The sequence below is a fragment of the Saccostrea cucullata genome, unplaced genomic scaffold (genome assembly GCF_032062105.1).
Source record: "Saccostrea cucullata isolate Sc308-1 unplaced genomic scaffold, CSIRO_AGI_Scuc_v1 ctg445, whole genome shotgun sequence".
Lineage (NCBI taxonomy): Eukaryota > Metazoa > Mollusca > Bivalvia > Ostreida > Ostreidae > Saccostrea > Saccostrea cuccullata.
This window is the reverse complement of record NW_026921564.1, coordinates 133,449-155,492: the sequence shown is the minus strand read 5'-3', so window position 1 is coordinate 155,492 and position 22,044 is coordinate 133,449. Positions and strand designations below refer to the sequence as shown.

The 22,044-nt window shown below is 33.8% G+C and overlaps 3 protein-coding genes across 4 annotated transcripts; all 3 read right to left on the bottom strand.

The window, feature by feature from the left end:
- Positions 1-2,306: 2,306 nt before the first annotated feature.
- On the bottom strand, positions 2,307-5,187 carry LOC134260352 (uncharacterized). Of its 2 annotated transcripts, none has more exons than XM_062742922.1 (2): positions 5,130-5,187; positions 2,307-4,286 (listed from the first exon to the last, which is right to left on the bottom strand). In XM_062742922.1, exon 2 carries the CDS (start codon positions 4,247-4,249, stop codon positions 2,594-2,596), a length of 1,656 nt encoding a protein of 551 aa, XP_062598906.1. In that variant the 5' UTR covers positions 4,250-4,286; positions 5,130-5,187; the 3' UTR covers positions 2,307-2,593. The 2 variants fall into 2 exon arrangements, with proteins under 2 accessions (XP_062598906.1, XP_062598907.1); XM_062742923.1 differs by lacking the exon at positions 5,130-5,187 and adding an exon at positions 4,834-5,087.
- An 894-nt stretch (positions 5,188-6,081) lies between these two features.
- On the bottom strand, positions 6,082-8,787 carry LOC134260351 (uncharacterized). Its single transcript, XM_062742921.1, has 2 exons — positions 8,700-8,787; positions 6,082-7,927 (listed from the first exon to the last, which is right to left on the bottom strand). The coding sequence occupies exon 2, from the start codon at positions 7,889-7,891 to the stop codon at positions 6,245-6,247; it is 1,647 nt and encodes a 548-aa protein (XP_062598905.1). The 5' UTR covers positions 7,892-7,927; positions 8,700-8,787; the 3' UTR covers positions 6,082-6,244.
- An 8,389-nt stretch (positions 8,788-17,176) lies between these two features.
- Positions 17,177-20,866, bottom strand: LOC134260350 (uncharacterized). The gene is made up of 3 exons (XM_062742920.1): positions 20,709-20,866; positions 19,031-19,162; positions 17,177-18,789 (listed from the first exon to the last, which is right to left on the bottom strand). Exons 1-3 carry the CDS (start codon positions 20,767-20,769, stop codon positions 18,548-18,550), a joined length of 435 nt encoding a protein of 144 aa, XP_062598904.1. The 5' UTR covers positions 20,770-20,866; the 3' UTR covers positions 17,177-18,547.
- Between the last annotated feature and the right edge of the window lie 1,178 nt (positions 20,867-22,044).

The following is a 22,044-nucleotide window of genomic DNA, read 5'->3' as shown; positions in this document are numbered from 1 at the left end:
ACCTTGGCAACCAGTCAATTTTCTTATTAAATTTTAATTAAAAAGGAAATGCAGTTATTCCGTTTTAAATTATGTATTTTTCTCCACTATTAATTCTAAAAATATATGACTCCAGGGTAGCGGGACTTCGATGTCCCCGAGCCCGATGTTTATTCGTATAGTATTATAATATAGGGCTAAAAACCGGAGGGCCATATCTCGGAAACTAGATAAGGTCCCATCACAATTTTTCCACAGAAGTGGTATCTGACCCCTAGTACCCTACCCTCAAAATTTCAGACCCCAGAGTTGGGGACTTCGATGTCCCCGAGCCCGATTTTTATTGGTATAGTATTATAATAAAGCGCTAAAAACTGCATCACCATATCTCGGAAACTAGAGATGGTACCATCACCATTTTTTTATAGAAGTGGTATCTGACCCCTAGAACCCCACTCTGGAAATTTCAGACTCCAAAGTAGGGGACATCAATGTCCCCGAGCCCGATGTTTATTCGCAGAGTATTATAATATAGGGCTAAAAACTGGAGGGCCATATCTCGGAAACTAGAGATGGTCCCATCACAATTTTTCCACAGAAAAGGTATCTGACCACTAGTACCCAACCCTCAAAATTTCAGACCCCAGGGTAGGGGGACTTCGATGTCCCCGAGCCCGATGTTTATTCGCATAGTATTATAATTGCCTGACGTCACGGCGTCAGGCAGTATAAGGATTGATGTTTCTATGATCCGAAAATGTGCGACCATATCTAAAGAGCTAGATTTTGTGCAAGCTGATTTACATTGGAATTCTTTACCTGCATTTTAAAAGAAACAGTCTTCAGAAAAAAGAAAGATATTACTGATGCGAAATACTGCAGTGTTTATTTCCTTTAATCTTTTAGCATGGAACAGATTATTCCATATGATTTACCGTTTCAACATGTCCGTGTATCCTTTTTTCTGCATTTCTATACTACTGGATCAGTCCATTTATATTCTACGAAAGGGGTGAATCGCTCTTTCCGCGCCAAATGTCACTAGTAAGCTATCTTCGCGCATTTTCCATGGATTCTTCTATTGTATGAATGGGTGTGCTAACTTCCATCGAATTAAATAAAGTTTGTCCTTTTAACCAAAAATTCTATCTACAAGTTTTATACTATTTTTTAAAACAACATATCGTATACATCAGTATACATGGTATATGGACGTAACACTAAAGAAATGATGTTTCTAATTTGTTGACCGATCCCGCGGTTGGTTTATTCCATAAATGGACGAGTCCAATATTAATAAACAACGCAGTTCAAGCCATCGTCTCCAGATGCATGATCTATTACATGTCTTTGTTCAGATGCACACGATAAATAAAAAAGTAGTGAATAATCTTGGATATCTTTCTACAAAGCCTAACTATTGAATTTACTTACTTCATTCTCAGTATATCATGTATTATATGATAGTGTTCCCTTTTAAGAAAAAATTATGAACACACTTTACTACTGTTTACTTCAGAGGAGAAAATACACTCCAACAAAATGTGTTTTTAATTATATCCATCTTTTAAAATGTTCACAATGCGTGATTTGATAACAGATTTTATAATAGGTGTTACAATGTAGCTTGAAATCAGTTTAGATCCAAGGGCAGATCACTCCACTTGCAGACACCCCCCCCTTTCAACTACAAAGTTCTTTAGTATCCAGTGTAGAGATGATTCTTCTACAAGTTCAGTAAAATCAAGATTTCAATTACATAAGGTTCTCAAAATATAAAGTTTGGATATTTTTTAAACCCACAAAAGTATTGCTCAATAGGGTTATCACTCTTGATGCAGATAAATTGATTGATTTAGTCAGGCAAGCTTTTTAAAAAGCTGTTACTTGTATAGGGCTAAAAACTGGAGGGCCATATCTCGGGAACTAGAGATGGTTTCATCACCATTTTTTCGTAGAAGTTATATCTGACCCCTAATACCATACCTTCGAAATTTCAGACCCCAGGGTAGGGGACTTTGATGTCTTCGAGCCCGATGTTTATTCGTATTGTATTATAATATGGGGCTAAAAACTGCAGTGCCATATCTCGGAAACTAGAGATGGTACCATCACCATTTTTTTTTATAGAAGTGGTATCTGACCCATAGTACTCCACCCTCAAAATTTCAGACCACACAGCTTATGTTTAAATTTTGCATTGCGAACAGCGTTCTAGAACGCAGTGCACTTTTGAATTGCGAATAGCGAACTGCGAGCTGCGTCTAAAATCTGATTATTAAATAAATTATATATAAATAAATGTATATTAAATAAAATATTACAACATGATACAATCATATTCATCATGGGCACACGAAGAAATGCATGAATGATAAACATTTAAACAGTCATCTGATTTAGATACCTTGTCAATTCGAAAACTTAAAACAGTTTTCTGGGATGAAAATTTTACCTTAAAGTGTTTTGTCAAAACTTCACATTTTACTGTTTTGCGCTTAGATCAAATGAAGGAGAAAAATGTATTTGTACCCAATATAAACGATATAAATACTAATAGCTCGGGATAAAGACTAGTACTACAATATATCAAATGCATGTATCTTCCTTCTTATTATTTTGTATATTTGATCACATTCACTTTGTTACCAATAAACTTCCCCACCCACAGTCGCCCGAGTGTGTCCAAGCTCAGTATGCCGCAATAATTCAGATGTCTTAGGTACTGTCCATCCTGATCAGTGATTTGGATACAATTACTCCCATCATCTTCCACCAAGATACGACCTCCTGAATCAGTGACAATGGAGCCAGGAGTAAATTTACCCTTGATGGACTTGTGTCCTTTATAATAATATCGCAATGTACCTGCACTGTTAACTACGACAACGATTTGGGCGTTGCAATCAGAAGCAACGACATCACTGTTAATGTTTTCCGTCACATAGAGCATCTTATTTCCTCCTTTATATAACGGATCGCCTTGATTATCCTTGATTATTTCTTGAATGATTGTTTGTTCTTTGTAACGGACAATTTTACACGCACTATCATCAACCGATTTCAAAGAGACAAGTAATTCCTCCAGTTTTGTATAACACACTGCCATCGGTTGCCATCCCTGTCCTACCATGATGAGAAAAATATGTCTTCCATCTCGGTAAGCATTAACAGTTCTACTCCTTTTATCTGTATACACTAGTTCTCCTTTTCTTGTAACCGAAATGCCACTTGGGTAACCACTCCAGTCCATACAAGTTGAAATACAAGACTTCATGACTGATCCATGTATGTTCATACATTCGATCCTCGCCTTTTTATCGTAACTTACCCAAACTTCCTCTGTACCAATACAATAAAGATGCCTAAGATTGTCATTAGTCTTAAATTTAGCGATTTTAATAACTTCGTCTAGCATTTTTTCTATGGTTGCGGTGGTATGGGATGCTGCAGTATTAGACATTGGCGTTGATATTTTGGTAAAGTGAAGTTTCCCAAAATTTTCAAGTAGTTCGGAAAAATTGACCTGACCGGGGACAAAGGATGGTTGAGTTATATCAAATTCTAAAGGTCCCCTTTGACACAATTCCCCTTCCTCGTATTTGTATTGCTTGATCTCATCTGCATCAACAGACTGAATAATCTTTCGATTCTGTCTAACTGCTTCCATTAATGATTGCTGTGTGTTCTTGTTTTCGTCTTGGTAACCTCTTATTTCTCGAATTCCTTCTTCTTTCATCTTGGCGATGTCTTTTTTATTTTTATCGACGATTTCATCGGCGATGCGATGCCACTCTTTTCCACATTTGTCAACGGCTATTTGCAAATCATCACATCTTGAAATAAAATCTGCCAAATTTGTTGAGATCCTTGCATCGGCTTGGTCAAACTGAAGATTTAGATTTTCAAGATGAGTAGTGTTTTCCTCGATCTGGCGCTTTTTTGATTCAATTATTTCCGAGAGATCGGAAGCCTCGTGTCCTTTATGGACCCCTGTCACACATTTTATACAAATCGGTTTATCACAATTTTCACAATGCACGGTACATTTTTCATTTTTGTGAGACTCGCAGTTTGTGAAAATAAGATGGAACTTCCTGTCTTTGTATTTAACAACCTCATGTGCAGAAGACGATGACGTCAGATAATGTTTCCCTACGCACTCCTCACATAAGTTGACCTGACATGAATTACAGTGAAGTGCAGCGGCTCTCGCATCACACAGGTGACAGAGAATGATCTCCTGCGCTCTGGTGACATTGCTGGCCATTGTGACTACGTCTTCTACTTTAAAATTTTACTCAAATCTAAAAATGATGAAACAAAATTACATGTCAGAATCTTAAAATCGGTAAAAATAGGTTGTAAATGGAAAGACAAATGGCTTTAATTTTTTGTAAACTAAGCTAATGTACATGTATTAATACTTTAAAATTATATATACCTATTTCATCAAAAACCTTTAACAATTTGAAAGAAAATGCTGCTCTGGAAGGCAAATATATTTTTTTTCAGAAACTTGCGCAAAACGTGACGTCAAATTCCTTTCTTATGTAGCAATAGACCCTTACCACTAGTTTATGAGGTTTTTAAGTCTCCCAATTGATTCAATACGCGAGAGCATATTCCATGTACGACCAATCTTTAAAATGAGACAAGTTATTGACAATCAAGTTGATGAAACAAGGATATTTATATTTCGTTTGAAATCATCACTTCGGAAGTTGTATGGTCCATACATTTACTTTATCAGCAAATGCAGTCTATCATAGGACCAAATACTTGCTTACAATTTTCATACTAATTGTTAATTTAAGCCATTATTTACACAATGAAATTTCTACAGCTTTTTACCACTTTACCCGATCGTGACAAGGAGTACACGGTGGGTGTGGCCGGTCGACAGGGGATGAATACTACTCAATTGCACCTGATCAAACTCCTAATGGTTTTTTTTCTGTAAAGGCCCGCCTCAAATGTTCTTCTCTTGATAGTATTGTATAAATGGACTTTGAGCTTGTTGTACATATGTACAACGTATGAGATACACATTACTAGTATTTAAAATACCAGTCAGTATAAAATATGCCTGTTGGTGTTTCTTGTGATGAGCACATCAAATTGGCATTATTATATTGGCTGTTACTTACTGAATTAAAGCTTCTATATAGACCTAGGGAATACTAATTCCATCAACTTTCGATTTAGTCAAGTAAAAAGGTAAATATGTCACTTGTATTAGAGATATTATGGTGTTCCGTCTGGGATTTTAAAATAGTGAAAATTAAAACAGAGGTTTATGTATATAGTCCACGGGTCTTATAGGTCACCTGAGAATCATGTAACAACCTTCCAACAATGGGAATTTAAATCAAAAAATAGTGAAATTAAAAACAGAGGTTTATGTACAAAGAATTCAAATACAATATTTTAATACATATAAAACATTTGAATCAAAACACCCGGAAGAAAACGCACCATTAAGACTCCAGAAAGAGGAGGAGCCATGAATTTTATTATCAGACCCATAATCTGAATAGGAATGAGGATGGGGGATAGCCAAATTAAGGAACTTGTTCCAAACTGGGCCAAATGTGTGTGTGTTTTGTTTGTTTGTTTGAGTTTTTTGGCAAAAAAGAGAATGGGGTTTAATCCCTCCTCTCCCACAACTAGCTGCAGAACTGTAGCGTTATGGTCGTATATTAGTGTTTGACTATAACTTGTCGAAGATTAATTTATAAATGCATAACTCTACAGCAGTTCTGTAGCTACCCACAGGGCTGCCAAATGGTGGCTGAAAAACGACTAAACAAAATGTTTTTCCCAAAGCCCTCTTATAGTGTCCCCCTCCTCCCGCTTGAAAAGTGGGAGGGTATATAGTAATCGGGGTGTCTATCCTTCCGTCTGTAAGTCCGTCCGTCAGTCTGTTACGCTTTGGGGTATTCATCTCTTATCCGCAACTCCTCTTATACCACTAAATGAAATTTAATGAGAGTTCTCTCTTTAGAGAGGGGGGGGGGTGGATGTGCAGGGGGTGATTGATTGGTTGGGAAATCATTATCTAGTAATAATAGCAAAACATTTCATTTATATAATTCCCTTTCAAACATCTTTACTTGCACACTATATCGTAAAACTCCATTACATTCATATCTCATCGGCTATTTTGACATTTAACTGTGTTCAAAATATACATTACAGCATAGAGGGACTAGTTCTTTGCTGTTGAGAGTGTAGTTCTAACACATGTAACAAAAGTTGTTCACTACTCGATGTATTTGAAGACTTTCACCTCGTTTCCTCCGGATTCCCCCACCCAGAGTCGACCCAGATCGTCTACACTTAATCTATCATAGTCCTTCAGACTCCGGAGAAACTGTCCGTCCTTATCAATGATGTGGATACATTTATTCCCGTTATCACCCACCAGGATGTTTCCCACGGCGTCCGTAATGATGGTACATGGGATAAAGTTGCCCTCCATCGTTTGCATTCCTTTATATCGGAATCGTAGTTTCCCGGTTTTGCATATCACAACAATTGCCCTGGCGTTGACGTCACAAGCACATATATCCCCATTGATGTTCTCTGCCACGTAGAACATTCTGTCCCCCTCCTTAAATAAAGAATTCCCACGATCGTCTTTATCTACCTCCTGCTTGATCTGTTGTCCTTCGTAGCGCACAATCTTATAACTTCCCATGTTAGAAGTACCCACAGAGACCAACAAGTCGCCTGCTTTTGTACCGCTGAGTCCTAGCGGCTCCCATCCTTTTTGCACCGTGATGAAGGTGGTAGATTTGCCATCTCTGACAATATTAACAGATCTTTTCATTCTATCGGTATATAATAGTTCTCCGTTTTTAATCAAAATGTCACTCGGATGACCATTCCAATCTACACAACTAGATATAACAGTCTCCAGAATAGAGCCCCTTGTGTTCATTCGTTGGATGATTGGCTTTTCTTTATACGTTATCCATGCCTCCTCCGTTCCTAGACAAGCTATCTGCCTCAAGTTGTTCTCAACCACAAATGTTTTGATTTCTATAACTTTGTCTAGCAGATTCCGAGGTTTTGAGACCGAGTTTGTTCTTGTTTTGAGATGTCGCATAAGCACATGAGCATGCAGTACTCCGAAATCTTGTTGCAGTTGATCAGAATTTATCTGATAGGGAAGAAATGTTGGAAGCATTAAATCAAATTCTAACGGAATACTATGGTATAATTTCTGGGACGTCAATTTGTATTGTTTAATTTCATTTGCTTCAACAGATAGAATGATTTTCTTGTTCTTTACAATGTCTTGCATTAAGACTTGGATTGTATCCTTAATTTCTGCTTGACTCTCTCTTAAATCTTTGATTCCATCTTCCTTCATTTTATCAATAGCGACTTTGTTTTTCTCGACGAGATCATCAATAGCTTGACGCCATTCTTTTCCACGCTCTATGGCTAAATTTTGCATTTCATTGCATCTTGAAATTAGATCCGCTGTCTTGGACTCGATCTGTCTGTCTGCTTGTTCAAATTGAGGAAGGATCGCTTCCAGACTAACAGTGTTTTCTTTTATTTTGTTCTTTACTGCATCAATGATTTCGCAAAAATCAACAGCATTGTGTCCTTTATGGACCCCTGTTAAACATTTTATGCAAACTGGTAGATCGCAGTTTTGACAAATGACAGTGCATTTCTCAGTTTCGTGAGCACTGCAATTTGAAAATTTCAGCTGAAATTTCCTGTCCTTGTATTTGACGATTTCATGTGCGAAGGAAGATGAGGTCATATAATGCTTCCCAACGCATTCTTCACAGAGGTTGTCCTGGCAGGGATTGCAATGAAGTAGGGCGGCTCTCTTGTCACACAGGTTACACAAAATGATGTCTTGCGCCATACTTGTTGTGTCGGCCATTGTCGCTCTCCTGTTTGCTTCAATCTTTACTCACATCTAAAAATGAGACATTAAAATTGTATTATACATGTATTCAATAAAAGCGCGCCACCCTCAGCTAAAATTTCTTCCGCTCCATATATATTTCGGATTGGCGTTCCCTATTACGTTAGGTGTGTTACAGCATTAGTACATAAGAGTGCCTTTTGGAAAGAATTAACCTCAAATGTTAAATGAATATTTACTGTTTAACTTTTTAACATCAGTTAATTTATAGGGGCAATAGGCAATATTTTTACCACATCTATTTTTAAAGTATCCAGGATTAAGTTTCTTATTACACATGTATGATTATTTTCAGGTACCAGTGATATTATATACTCCTACAAGTCGACATTGTGCACCTAAGCAAAACATGGACTTTGCCATTATCATCATAATATTTTGTGAGCTCACTGCACATGTACAGTACCTCTAGTTTTCTCTAGCATGTGGAAAAACGAGTGATAATTAAGTACTATTTCCTGCGATTGCGCAACTAACAAATTATTTCTGAACGACGTTTCCTCGTAAAATAAAATAACATTTTTATTCGTTTACTAGTATAATTTTCTGTATTAGTCAAACCGGCATAGTTCTCAATTTATATCGACATGTATTTATTAATGTGCCCGTGTACCGTAACTTATAATTATATATCAGGGTCATGGGCTTTTGTTTACTTCAACAGTACATACAAATAACATATTAAACAGTGCTAAAGCAACGTAAAAAAAAACACTATGTCGTTCGATTTCTTAGACACATTTCATTAATACAGACTTCTTACCATTCAGAATATCTCCCAAGTACCTTGATTTTTGTTTTGCACGGCGTTGAAGCCACTGACGGATTCCTGGTCACTGAATTTCAAGAACGATAACTCAAGATAAATCAAATGGACTCGTATACCGATTTATGAGAATGTGGGTGATGAGCTCAATTATTTTTTCAGTTGTGACTACTTTAAGGAAGGTATAAATTTTTACCCCACGATTTATGCTAAAACTAAAATATTATTAGTTTTTCTGATCTCATGAATAGCCATGATAAATATATTCTGACTCGAAATACTGTAAATTGTCATGTCAGTTTTTAAGCAATAATGCAACATTTACAATATTACCTTCCAACATTTTTAAATCTTGTATACACAGCGTATGTTTGTTCCTATTCTTGTTGACTAGTTTAGATGCTTATAAATTGTATTATGTTAAAATTAATATTTGTACATTTGTGCCTCATGTGAGGCCTTGAGTGAAATAAAAGTTTCAAAAAAGTTTCAGTTTCTTTACCTCATTTTTTTTTCAATTTTATGCAATGATAAGAAACTATTGATCAGTCTATTCACAGTCTCGTTTTTCATATTATTAAGATAGACATAATACCGTATTCATTTCTAAAAAAGTTAGCAACGCTTCATGCTTCAAACTATTCTCCATTTGAATCCGATCCTATTTTTGTTAATAAAAATCAATGTTGGATATATTAAAAAAATGAAAATGTGAAATTTAGAGGATATGATATTTCAACTTAAACAAGTTTGAAACCCCTGTGGAATCAAATTATTTGTCGGTAGACCGTCTTGGATTAAAATACATGTAAATCAAATCTGAAGTAATCTTGTTTGCCTTTCAGTTTACTTGTTAGTTGGCCCTTACCGTCTATAGTGAGAGAAACATCCAAATATGAAACAGATGTGGCAGATTCTGCAATGCTGTTATTTCGATTTGTTCTGATTTTAATAGCTTTTGGAAAAATTAAAATTTTAAAGTTTCTTAAATTTCTTTGTTAGAGAATCCACATTTGGTTTACACTGCTTCTGGAATAATATTTCGTAGTACAGAACGCTCGAAATTTCTCCCTTACAGCAGTTGTTCACGTAATATTTTAGTGACAAGTAAAGATAGCCAGTGGCTTGGAAGAACACTTGTAGGACAGTCACTCTAAAATGTAAAGTTGTTTTGTAAGGATTAATTTAAGGAATCATTTATAGGCAGGCGGATAGACCAACCTCATCTTTATTGACTGAAATGTTACAAGTATTGAAGACTTAAAGAAAATTGAAAAGTAATTTTAACGAATATCTATGGCACGCCAAATTCACAAAAATGAGCTAAACATTGTTTCACAGTCGATAAACTAGGTTTATCGGTTGTAAACTATAGTTTACGGACTGTAAACTATAGTTAACAACGTTAATCTATATTTTACATCCGTAAACCATAATTCACGCGATAATCTATGTTTCACAACCGTAAACTATACTTAACACTGAAAACAATCATTTGCTATTGCAAAACATAGATTATCTGATAAATACAGTTTCACGATTTGTAAACTATAGTTTGCAAACCGTAAACTATACTTAACGATCTGATAAATATAGTTTCACGATTTGTGAAACTATGATTAACAACTCTTAACTATAGTTTAGGATTGTAAACTATAGTTTACAAACGTGAATCTATGTTTATCAACAAAAACTATTGTTAACACTTATTACAGACATTTTGTGAAGACAGTTGTTCACGTAATATTTTAGTGACAAGTAAAGATAGCCAGTGGCTTGGAGGAACATTTGTAGGACTCTAAAATGTAAATTTGTTTTGTAAGGATTCGTTTTAGGAGTCATTTATAGGCAGGCGGGTAGACCAACCTCATCTTTATTGACTGAAATGTTACAAGTATTGAAGACTTAAAGAAAATTGAAAAGTAATTTTAACGAATATCTATGGCACGCCAAATTCACAAAAATGAGCTAAACATAGTTTCACAGTCGATAAACTAGGTTTATCGGTTGTAAACTATAGTTTACGGACTGTAAACTATAGTTAACAACGTTAATCTATATTTTACATCCGTAAACCATAATTCACGCGATAATCTATGTTTCACAACCGTAAACTATACTTAACACTGAAAACAATCATTTGCTATTGCAAAACATAGATTATCTGATAAATACAGTTTCACGATTTGTAAACTATAGTTTGCAAACCGTAAACTATACTTAACGATCTGATAAATATAGTTTCACGATTTGTGAAACTATGATTAACAACTCTTAACTATAGTTTAGGATTGTAAACTATAGTTTACAAACGTGAATCTATGTTTATCAACAAAAACTATTGTTAACACTTATTACAGACAGATAAACTTAGATTATCATTCGTAAACTATAGTTAACAACCGTTAAATATAGTTTTACAGATGAAAACTATACTTAACGAATCGTTAACTATACTTAACGAATCGTTAACTATAGTTTACGGTTTGTAAACTATAGTTTACAGTCGATAAACCTAGTTTATCAAGTGTGAAACTAGGTTTATCTCATTTTTGTGAATTTGGCGTGCCATAAATATCCTTCTTAGAAAGGGAACTGTCAGTGTAAGTAAAATTTCCATTTGTAAAAATAAAGCCAAGTTCTTCTGAAATACCATTTTATTATTATAATGAAACTTACTATAGAGGATGTATTATTATATAATCCTAAGCCTTGTCTGGAACCATAGCATTTGGTTATACAGTCCTTCTTATACTTTTTCGCGATGAAGATAATTAACATTACAATTTTCATGAAAATCGTCTGTTAACATTCCACTTAATAAATTGTATTTGCTGACAAGATCATTGTATTTCATCATAAAATTTGCAAAATGTTGACTTAAAACGTTCATATCTATCCTTGTTTCATCAACTTATTTGTCAGTGGCTCGACTCTTTTTACAAACTATTTGAACGTAGATAATGTTCTTTTCTTGCACATCGAATCAATTACATACTTATGCAGATGATAATGGTTTATGGCAAGAGGCATGTATGGATCCAGGAACATATTCAGGGTGGGGGTTTTATGGGGATATATGAATTCATGGGTTACAAAACGATAACAACGAAAATTTAAACCCTGCTAAAATTATGGTTTGCACATATATTAGTAATGTCTTTTTCGTATATCTTTGTATGTTATACATACAATTTTTGATCTCATGTATTATTGAAGAGTATTATATTTTCTTAAACTTCACAATGTTACATTTACCTGGTATGATAATATTGAATATGAATATGATTGACACTATAGGTTGTCTTTTAGGTCGTTTTTATTGCTCAGTTATCCGATTTTCGTTCCATTAACAGCAAGCTGCTAAATCTTATTTTCTTTTAAAAGGGAATTTTAATCGAACAACTTTTTAAATTGAATTTAAATAACAGTGATAATCTAACAAAGCCTCTGCAATGTTCAGTGCTGTACGTATCAGGAAATTATTAATTAGGTTTGACACACTGTTGGAAAAGTAAGCTGGTTAACGATATGAAAGACAAACTTAAGTCTCTCCGCGTCACGGTCTAACAAAACACAATATATTGTATTTACAGTTGTTATTAAGTGGATTAGACAAATGGACTTTCGCGTGTTTGATTTAACCTTTGTAGCCCAGACAGACTGTTGAAATGTGCAATGAAGAATGGTTTATTAATTTTTTCGAAAAACTATGAAGGATTTTCATTATATAGAATCAGGAATGTCTCGGTATATAATGTGGCACATGCTTACATAATGAAAGGATATATACAGTGGCACCACACAAAGTAATTTACCTATTGTGTTGTCAGTATTCTTTTATGCAGTTATTAAGAATAAACCATGTTTGATTTTTTCGTCTCCGCGAAAAATTTAATTTACGCATTGGTGAGGGATAAAATTAATCTTTATTGAATAACAAAGTGATAAAGAAGGTATCAGTACGCCTGTAGCCATGTCTGTAACGTCTACCACCATCACGGCTAGTCCGACATTTGACGACTACCTACCTGCGAGACAAAAACTAGTCCTCAATGTGGAGATGCCTTTTTTACAAGAACAGTTGGCAAGCCAGTCTAGTCGTTGTACTCTTCCTTCCAGAGAAACGACAAATAACACAAAAACGCAACCTCCGTGCCATGTACCACCGCCCAAGAAACGCATCAAGAAAATTCCTATCAACAGGACGGTTTATCGGCGGTTAAATCCTCTAGATATATTCTTTAAATCTGAGAACGCTAGGAAAAAATTGGATGAGGATAGAAAATATAAACCTTGGGATTATTACGTGGACAAAGATGTTGACGAGGAACATAATCGAGAGATAGTGATTTCGTCGTCTTCCATAAAATCCAAGACGGTCTTTCCTGATATTGGGGAAGGTCGGGAAGATAAAAACGTGAGTTTTGACGTTGTTGAAGGATCTACCGAATCCTACAGGAGGCTACCGGATATCGCGCCTCCTTCTCGGCAACTGAGTGCAGTTAGTAGGACTATGGCTAATGAATGTGATATCACTTTTTTCAGCAAAACGCCGCCAGACAAAACCCGGAAGGTTAATAAAAAGGGGAAAAAGCCTCCTCCAAAGAGAGATACGGACGTTTTTAACATTAGTTTTCGTCCTAATAGTCGCGGGGACTATGACCCAAACAGTGAACTTAGGAGTAGTTATTATTCTATAAAAAGGCTTGATACGAACAACATTCCACGGGTCAACTCGAGACCGACTCTCTTCGAAAAACGTAATCAATCGACCATTCCTTTGTCTTCCAGGCAGACTAGAACATCTTTTCATGCTCTTCTTGTAGGAACTCAGAAACTGCTGCATCGGAAAAATAAAATAGAATGTGATGGCGGCTATCGTTCTGTTCCGATCGAGAATTGGACGCAAGCGAAGGTTTACGAATATCCTGGTTATTCTTCTGTGCCTCTTCAGAGGTTTTAATTAATAAATGATGTTAATAAATCGGATAACTTTTATTTCTTCATTAGATTTACTGCATTTTTTAAAAATACAGTTATTGTAACAAGGATAAGTGCTGATTGTGGTTCTTCAAATGATACATGTGCATGATATAATCGATTTAACGATAAATTAATAGTTATAGTTAATAAGCTTAGATCTTAACCTGCATTTGAACTCATGGAGTCGGATTAATTCTTTTCTCTTAATTCTCACGCGGTTGAAGTTCTCTTAGGTCACGTAACTGGATTTGTATTTTAATGCAAAATTACTTATATTTTACTTATGATCAAGAGTTACTTATATTTTACTTATGATCAAGAGTACTGTTAATGCTTGTGATACATACATGTATATGTAATGGACTGATTCAGTATATGATGTAGATGTTTGAGTTCCAAAGTTATACAAAAAACTTATTATACATACATGTACTTATATATTTAGAAGATTATTTTAGACCAGTAAGCTCTCTCGCATTTAATTGTAAAAATACAGTATGTATATTGTGTCTTCAATATGATTTAACGATGATGGTTATAACTTATACATGTATGTAAAGTTATAAGATAATTATAAAATTAGATATGAGCTAAAACTTATTAGTTTATAGTTCAATTTCATATTTTTCCTATGGCATGAACAATTTCTAAAACGAGGCAAGCTATTGCCGAACAAGTTGAGGAAATAAGAATATCAACATTCTTGCTTAATTAAAGGCATCGTTTTGCAAATTCATTACTCGTTCTTTGCATAGATGCAAACATGAATTCAGCAAATAATTTAATGAAATCAGCAATTGTTTTAATTCAATTATCAATGAATCGGTGATATCTTCAAATAAAAGATGTTTTCAAGTACATTGTATAAGGATTTAATGTGAGTTTGCGTACTTTTCGTTTCAAAAAAATTAAAAGGAAAAAGATGCAGGGAAGTAGTGCGAGAAAAATTCTAACTAAAGTAGTGACCATAGTAATACAAGTATTCTAAAAAAAAAAACCTCCTGAAGCAACTTGTAACCCCCTATTGGTTCGTGTAATTACGAACATAAAATCATATTCGGTAGCCAAGGATTTTCGATCCGAAATCTTCTCTAGGATTGGAAACCCTTGGCTAGCGAAGATGGCATTCATAGAGGCTGGTTCTGTCAACTACACATCGTGAAATAATTTTCAAATGCCAGCATTCTGGAGTTCTTTATGCATAGTTACTGTTCCAAACATTGAAATAAGGGTTGGTCGAAAAGTGACATACATTTCTTGGGTATATATGCAAATATGGATTGAATCTCTTATGTAATCAATTTTTTAAATCAAAATCCCTTTTCCACTGTAAGTGTTGATAAATTTTACCCCCTTGCAATGGTGCACATGACTAATTCCTTGTCAGGATGAATTTGCAGTCCACAATCTGAGTCTGATTGTTTTTTTTTACATTGATACCACTTCAAGCTTGTGTTCATCTGACTCGATTATAAAATATATGTATACTAGAGGTACTGTGAGCATTTCAGCTCACTGAATAATAACCCCGCTTCCCATATAATTATAATGGCGGAGTCTATATTTTGCTTTGGGAGATGCCAAATATGTATCTGATCAAAAAGTAAAATAGGATGTCACAATGGCATTATGAAAAAAAAGAAATTAGTGAAAGTATTATATTGTGCGAATAACAGATGCTCATGGGTATTCCAAAACATAACAGACGGACATACAGACAGACTGACGAACGTACAGACGGACCTCCCGATCTCTATATACCCTCCAACTTTTCAAGCGGGGGTATAAATATACAAGAATACAAACAGCGAATATTTACAAGTACTTCGTGTTTTCACTTTGTTTTTTTCTATGAATATCAAAAGTCATAGCCCTTAGGCCTCTTTTTTCGAAATCTCAATCGTAATTTCAGAGGGGAAAAAATTCATTACATAGATTATTATGGCCTTTTGAAATTCTTTCTCTCGGTTCCTATAAAGTACCTAGATGGTAGTTTTTTTCCTCAATGAACTTGGCATGCGAGTTTTTTAAATAGGTTTCACACAATAAAAAACCTAAGACAACTTTCTTAACTTATTGCCTCACAACCAAAGACATATCTCTAAACATTGCTCTAATCCGGCTGAGCAAAAGGGGGGTAGGGGTTAAAAACTTTTTATACCAACCATTCCCAGTTTTGTAAGTCGAATTAAAGCATTCTAAAGACATTTCTACACAAATGAAGGACAGACAGGCTGCGACTCCTAAAAGGATAAACGGTAAACGCATTTTCATGATTTACTGCTAGCCAACTCCTTTTCGAATTTTCAAGTTATCTTTCTTTGTTCATGTTGTAATTTAAAAAAAAAAATAGAAATCCAATTTTTTGTACCCCTCATCAATCTACCTTCTCAAAATTCAAAGGAAACTATCTTTCCAACACACATGCAAATTTAATATACCACTGAATTTAATTTTTCATTATAAAAAAAACATCAAAACTAAATGGATTCTTCAGTTGTTTGTACAGCAACAATCAAAATTTTTCGGGGTCTAACAAAAATATGACTTGAATCAGATTGCACTATTCTTAGAGGATTTTGTCAATATACTACCTCAGAACTAAATTGATTTTGCATTTGTTTTGACACAATTTCCAATATATCCAATGAAATAAATTCTATTTTATATTTATCCCATGTTAATCCCTCTATCTGATGGATATCACTTTTTGGATATATTTTTTATATCCAACAGTTGTGATGTCACAATGTTTTGTGTGAAAGACTCAAAATGATTGAACTAAAATCAAGTGGATTCCTATATAAAAATAGTGTACAACATTAGTTGTGGTGCATAAAACTTGGGATTAAGAAAATCTCCCTTGGTATTCAGTTGGATATGATTTTTATCAAACTCATTTATTTTTTTATCCCCTTGCCCAGGTTTTGAGTTAAAAAAAAAAAACCACACAACTCACTAGATAAAAATCTTACCCAAACACAAATCCTGGGAGATCCTAAACAAGTCCTTTAATTTTGATAGGAGGTACGAGTACATGTAGTAGGTCCATGCTAAGTGTTGGAACATGTGCCAAACATACTACAAGATTGAGACTATCTGGTATCCCTTGCAGGGTGTTGGGCAGGAGTTATCTTTCCATAAGTGCGTACGAGTTAAATATGCATATAATGAATTGACGCTTATAGCAAAGTGATTTTCATTCCAGTTTTCACCATCCAGAGAAGCTATCTGATGTTATGAATTTCATTTATAATGAAGCAAAATCGCCTCTCCCTGGCAATTCATTATTAGCCTGCTTAACTGTACCCAGTACATCTAAACAGTACTCCCACATTATGACTGTTGAATGCTATATCCAATACAATTTAATTATCACTATTTTGACAGGTACATTTTGCATATTTGAGTGACACATCCATTCTCTGTAATTTCCCACTGAAGACATATTAAGTTTTCATAATTAGAAAATATACAAACAATGCAACAAAAATTAAAAATTTATTAAGAAATCTGACTAAATGTACAAGTCCTTGAATTCGTGTTTAACAAAATATCAATACCTGCCATTGAACAAATCTTGATAATTAGTGCATTTAAGTTCTGCAATTGTAGAAAATGAAAATAAACAACTAATCTGGAATGGTTATGTAAGCCAATAGATGCTTATCACAACACTTTTATACACAACCCTCAAAATAAAAATGGAATGATAACTTAGAAAATTACAATATTAAAAATTTGTGTACAACTGATAATGAAGATTATATCAAGTAATTGAAAAAATAAAGAGGTCACTGAAAAAATAATTGAAAAATAATTTTTTTGCAACGAATATGTAAATCATATGTAAATTATCACCCAGGTATGATTTATTTAATATAAAGCATCTAATCCTTTCACACTTCACATCTACTCTCGTTTACAGATTGTGTACTTTGCTTTGCAAATTGTTGACTTAAAAAAAATGCATTCTCCGACTGTCAAAGAGCCATTAACTTCTTTATACTGCACCATCTAATTCAAAGCCATTACATGTCCATCTCAAAATTCAACATGTTAAAAGAAAAATCATTCAAGGTGATATCTCTAGTGGAATAATTCATGTTCATAGCTAAAGGTACAAACTGCACTCTCTATCTGGTGATATTGCCTCTGTACACATTAGATGTTAGGATGACAGGTTGAGGGAGTATTTACATCATGTGTACGAATTTTAAGTGTCACACATGTACAAGTAGCTATCAACATGAATTACAAACACATACTATTGTTATCTACATCAACCAGCATGCTGACCATGCTTCAAAACAAATCCTAATAAAAACAAGGTGGAAAAACATTGCACAAATTTTATCAAATGTTAAAAATTGTGAAATCTAAAATCTAACATGAGGATACAAGCATTGGTGTAGTTGTAAATATAACATATCTATGAAAATCAATTAAAGAAGCTTCATTTTGGTAGGAATTACTGTATGCCATTATTAAACAATACATTTTATGCAACTTTTGCTCAATACCTTGATTAGTGATATTATTCTGATAACATTTTTCAAGTTTTTGTTTTACAAATATTTCGGCAAAAAGAAATGATACATATGATGATGATCAAATGAGATTCTTCCAGGATAAATTGGAAACATTAAAATAATTTTTTTTCCATCTTAAATACAAATGCATACTAGTTTTTCTCAAATGTTCTCTTTCTATTTTTCAAAATTGAATTGCCAAACACAATTTTGCATAGACCTTAATCATTTGTAGATTTGCCATATTTTTGGTTCATTTTTAAAATGTTATTTGTTTATTAGTTATTTGTTTACTTTTTTAAAATATCTAAAAACTTAACACAGTTTTCATAAGAGATGTGAAAATTGAGATTTAATGGCAGCTACGACTGGAAGGAGCATCATCAGAAGAGACAACTGTATGCTGGTGGCGCTGTTGCATCCCTTCTGGTTTCCACAGTGACAGTACTTCATCTTGACTCGGTACGTTCCAGTTCTCTCCTTGCAGACTCGGCCTTCGTCGTCCCCGATTTCTCCACTTGGAGCGCACTGACGGATGTAACGCACATTCCATTCATCGTTGTAATATACTGAAAGAAAAATTAACAAACATTGCATTTCTCTTAATTTTTCACTGAGGACAGATTTCAATTGTTTATTAATATATCATCAAACTGAAACAATATCAGTTTGCTTACTTAATCACAAACAGTATTTAAAGTATTTCCCGAAAAAAATTTTTTTTCATTTCATAGAGATAAAAAAAGTCTCTTTTTCCCCTTGTTATTTGTCATGCTTGAATGAATACAATAGATCTTGACCGCTTCTTACCTTCCTGGACAATTTTCCTACACATAGTAACATTTTCACCACAGTCTACGAGGGCATGTGAGTGGTTGTTAAAGTAATCAGCACAGTCCTGCTGGAAATAGGAATTACACTGGTAACACTGGATGGCATTTCCTGAAAAAGAAAAAAAATGGATAAATTTAGCTGAAATTGTCAAGACATCTTAAAGTACTACTGTCTACAGGTAAAGTTCCCTATACATATATTATATATCTATAAACAACTTCTTATATGTTTAATGAACATGCATTTACTTTAAGGCATTTAATAACTAACGAGTAATCTATAAATGGAATTATTTCCAAAATTGTACATTTATAGATTTAATTTAACACAGCTTTAAAAACATCAGGAAGTTACAACTTCATGTGACTTACAAAACACACCAAGTTTGACATTGATTAATGCAAAATATAGGAACAATGTAAATGAGATCTTTCATGCATATAACTGTGTGTAAGAACTGGTAGATTTTTTTGTGAAAAAGAAAGTTTTGAAGACAAATTGAAAATGAATTTTGGCAGCATTTATCTTGCAATGCATTTCACTATTTATAAAATATAACAATTTAATCATTTTAATGGAATGTGATATGGTCTCTTCCAAACTCATTATTTCATTTAAAAAATCCTTTTAATAATGTTTAAGGTAATATAATTTAACCAAAAAAAAAAAAAAAAATAATAATTCACTAATTTTTAATTCCTCCAATAAACTTTAGGCCCATTCTTGAGCAAGGAGATAGGGCTTCTAACCATAAATCTTGACAAAGACTAAACAACTCCCTCAGGTAAAAACTCTACAAGTGTACTATATTTAGATGTGGCAACTATCATGCATTTCTCAAAAGGACAAGAAGGACATTTTAATGTCATGTCATTTCTACCATGTCTAAAGGACAATTTTTAAAAATGATAATAATTACATTATGTTCATGAGATTATATATATATATATTTATTCGTAAAACTAAAATGCAAGTAGATATTGTTTGGAGAGACTTATAGAAATAAAAGTTATTTCTTCGATACATATAAATCAAATATCTGCACAACGTTAACATATCAAGAATGTTGTAATGATATTCATACATCGTATAAGTATATTTCTGCACCATCCACAATTAAAGTCCCATTTTATAAACTGAACTTGATCTATAATTACATATTTTCTAATCATAACTATTTATTCTATATAAAACTGTAAAAAGAACAAAAACTGGATACCCCTGGATATTTTTTTTTTCGTAGAGTGCTTTTCATTGGGGGAAAAAAACCATAGAAGTCAGAAATGAAAAAGACACCAAGCATTATGATATATATTGACATTTTTACACATACACTATGATGAACCTGAAATGGAGCGGAAACCAAAGCGACCTTCATTGTGAAGGTCATTTGACCTATATTTTACAGGTATGGTAATATCTTTAACTCTACGAGATGCCTTTAAAAAGATTTGTTGTCAAAGAAAAAATAGGTTCAAAACTAACGATAGTAACATGATAAAAAGAAAATTCAAAACGTGAAAAGAAAGCGCCCTTTAATAGAAAGATTCTTATAATAATCTTGAATTTTTGCAGGTGTTTACAAGTGTCTCAAAATCCCATTTAAACCGGAAAAACATATTTCAATATTATGAAAAGCAAACATACAACTTACCAAATTCAAAAAATAAAAATGCTGCCAGAGCAACTCCCAAAATGGTAAGTATTTTGTACATTTTTAGACTGCACCTTCGTGTAGGTCGTCCAGAAAAGTTAGCAAGCCAAACTAGGAAGGACTACGCATGCGCCATGTGACGTCATTCCTTTGTAAACTTTCGATCCCGAGACAAATATTGCGAAACATTACTAACTATTACGCAAACTGATTTGTCTACTTTTTTTGTTGGACTGGTATGTTTACATAAAATAACAAAGACTTCTCACAGAGTGCAGAAATATGGACTAGAAGGATTAAAGTAGGCAAGAAAGCGTTATCTTTTAAGCAACATAACATATACAGGAGATTTGATACCAACCTAGTGAAATTAAATTAAAAAAATTAATTAAATCAATTCAGGAACTTGTATACTAGTATATAGGTCCCTGATTAGATTAAATTAAAATTAAGTACAAAATAATTTTTTTAATAAGCTGATCAAATTAATTAATGTTTATTCTATCATGTCTATAATTTTTTTAAATTAATTTAAAACAACAACGGGCAAAAATTGAAATCAACAATATATCGAGTTTTATTTATGACAACCTCACTCACCAGTCCTGTCCAGTCGGAAGGTTAATAACCACCCGATATCCCTTGCTTTTCAAAAAAGTTTAATTTGTGCAGTTTCAAAAGAATTAATTGCTGGAATGTCCATAAGATTTATTTTCGAAGATCAATCAATGTGTTATACATTCTTCTTGCTTTTCATATTGCCATTTAATTTCATATGCCCCGATTTGTAAATATTTAGATTGAATCACCCGCATCTAGGATGAATTTAGTTGGAGTGCACTCATGGGTGAACAACAAATAATAAATTGATGCATGCATATTCCGTTTTCTTAGGCTTTGGATAAACAGATAAATAATCAGTCACCAGGTGAGGCAGGCGACGATTTCAAAATAGTTGCAGCCTCCTCCTCTTTTTATGTATTAGTCGAAAACGATATATATTTAAAAACTACTATGGCCGATAGCGGCCGTCAATTTACATTAATGTTATGTGTGTAACGTGTACAGCATTTTCAACGAAACTCAATGACAAGCTACACTTGAAACAAAGAGTGTACAAAGTGTACAGCGTCATTGCAAAATTCCATGTACAATCTACACCAACTTTTGCGTAAAGTGTCAAGAAAAGTTTCACGTACACTTTACATCTGAAGGTGGTATCAAGTAACAAAAGAAAGAGAAAATTTTTTTTTCTTTCCCTTTTTTTCTTCCCCCACATTGGTACACATCTCCTATGTTAATTGGTTCGTATAATTGTCTCTGTTTCAAAACACGT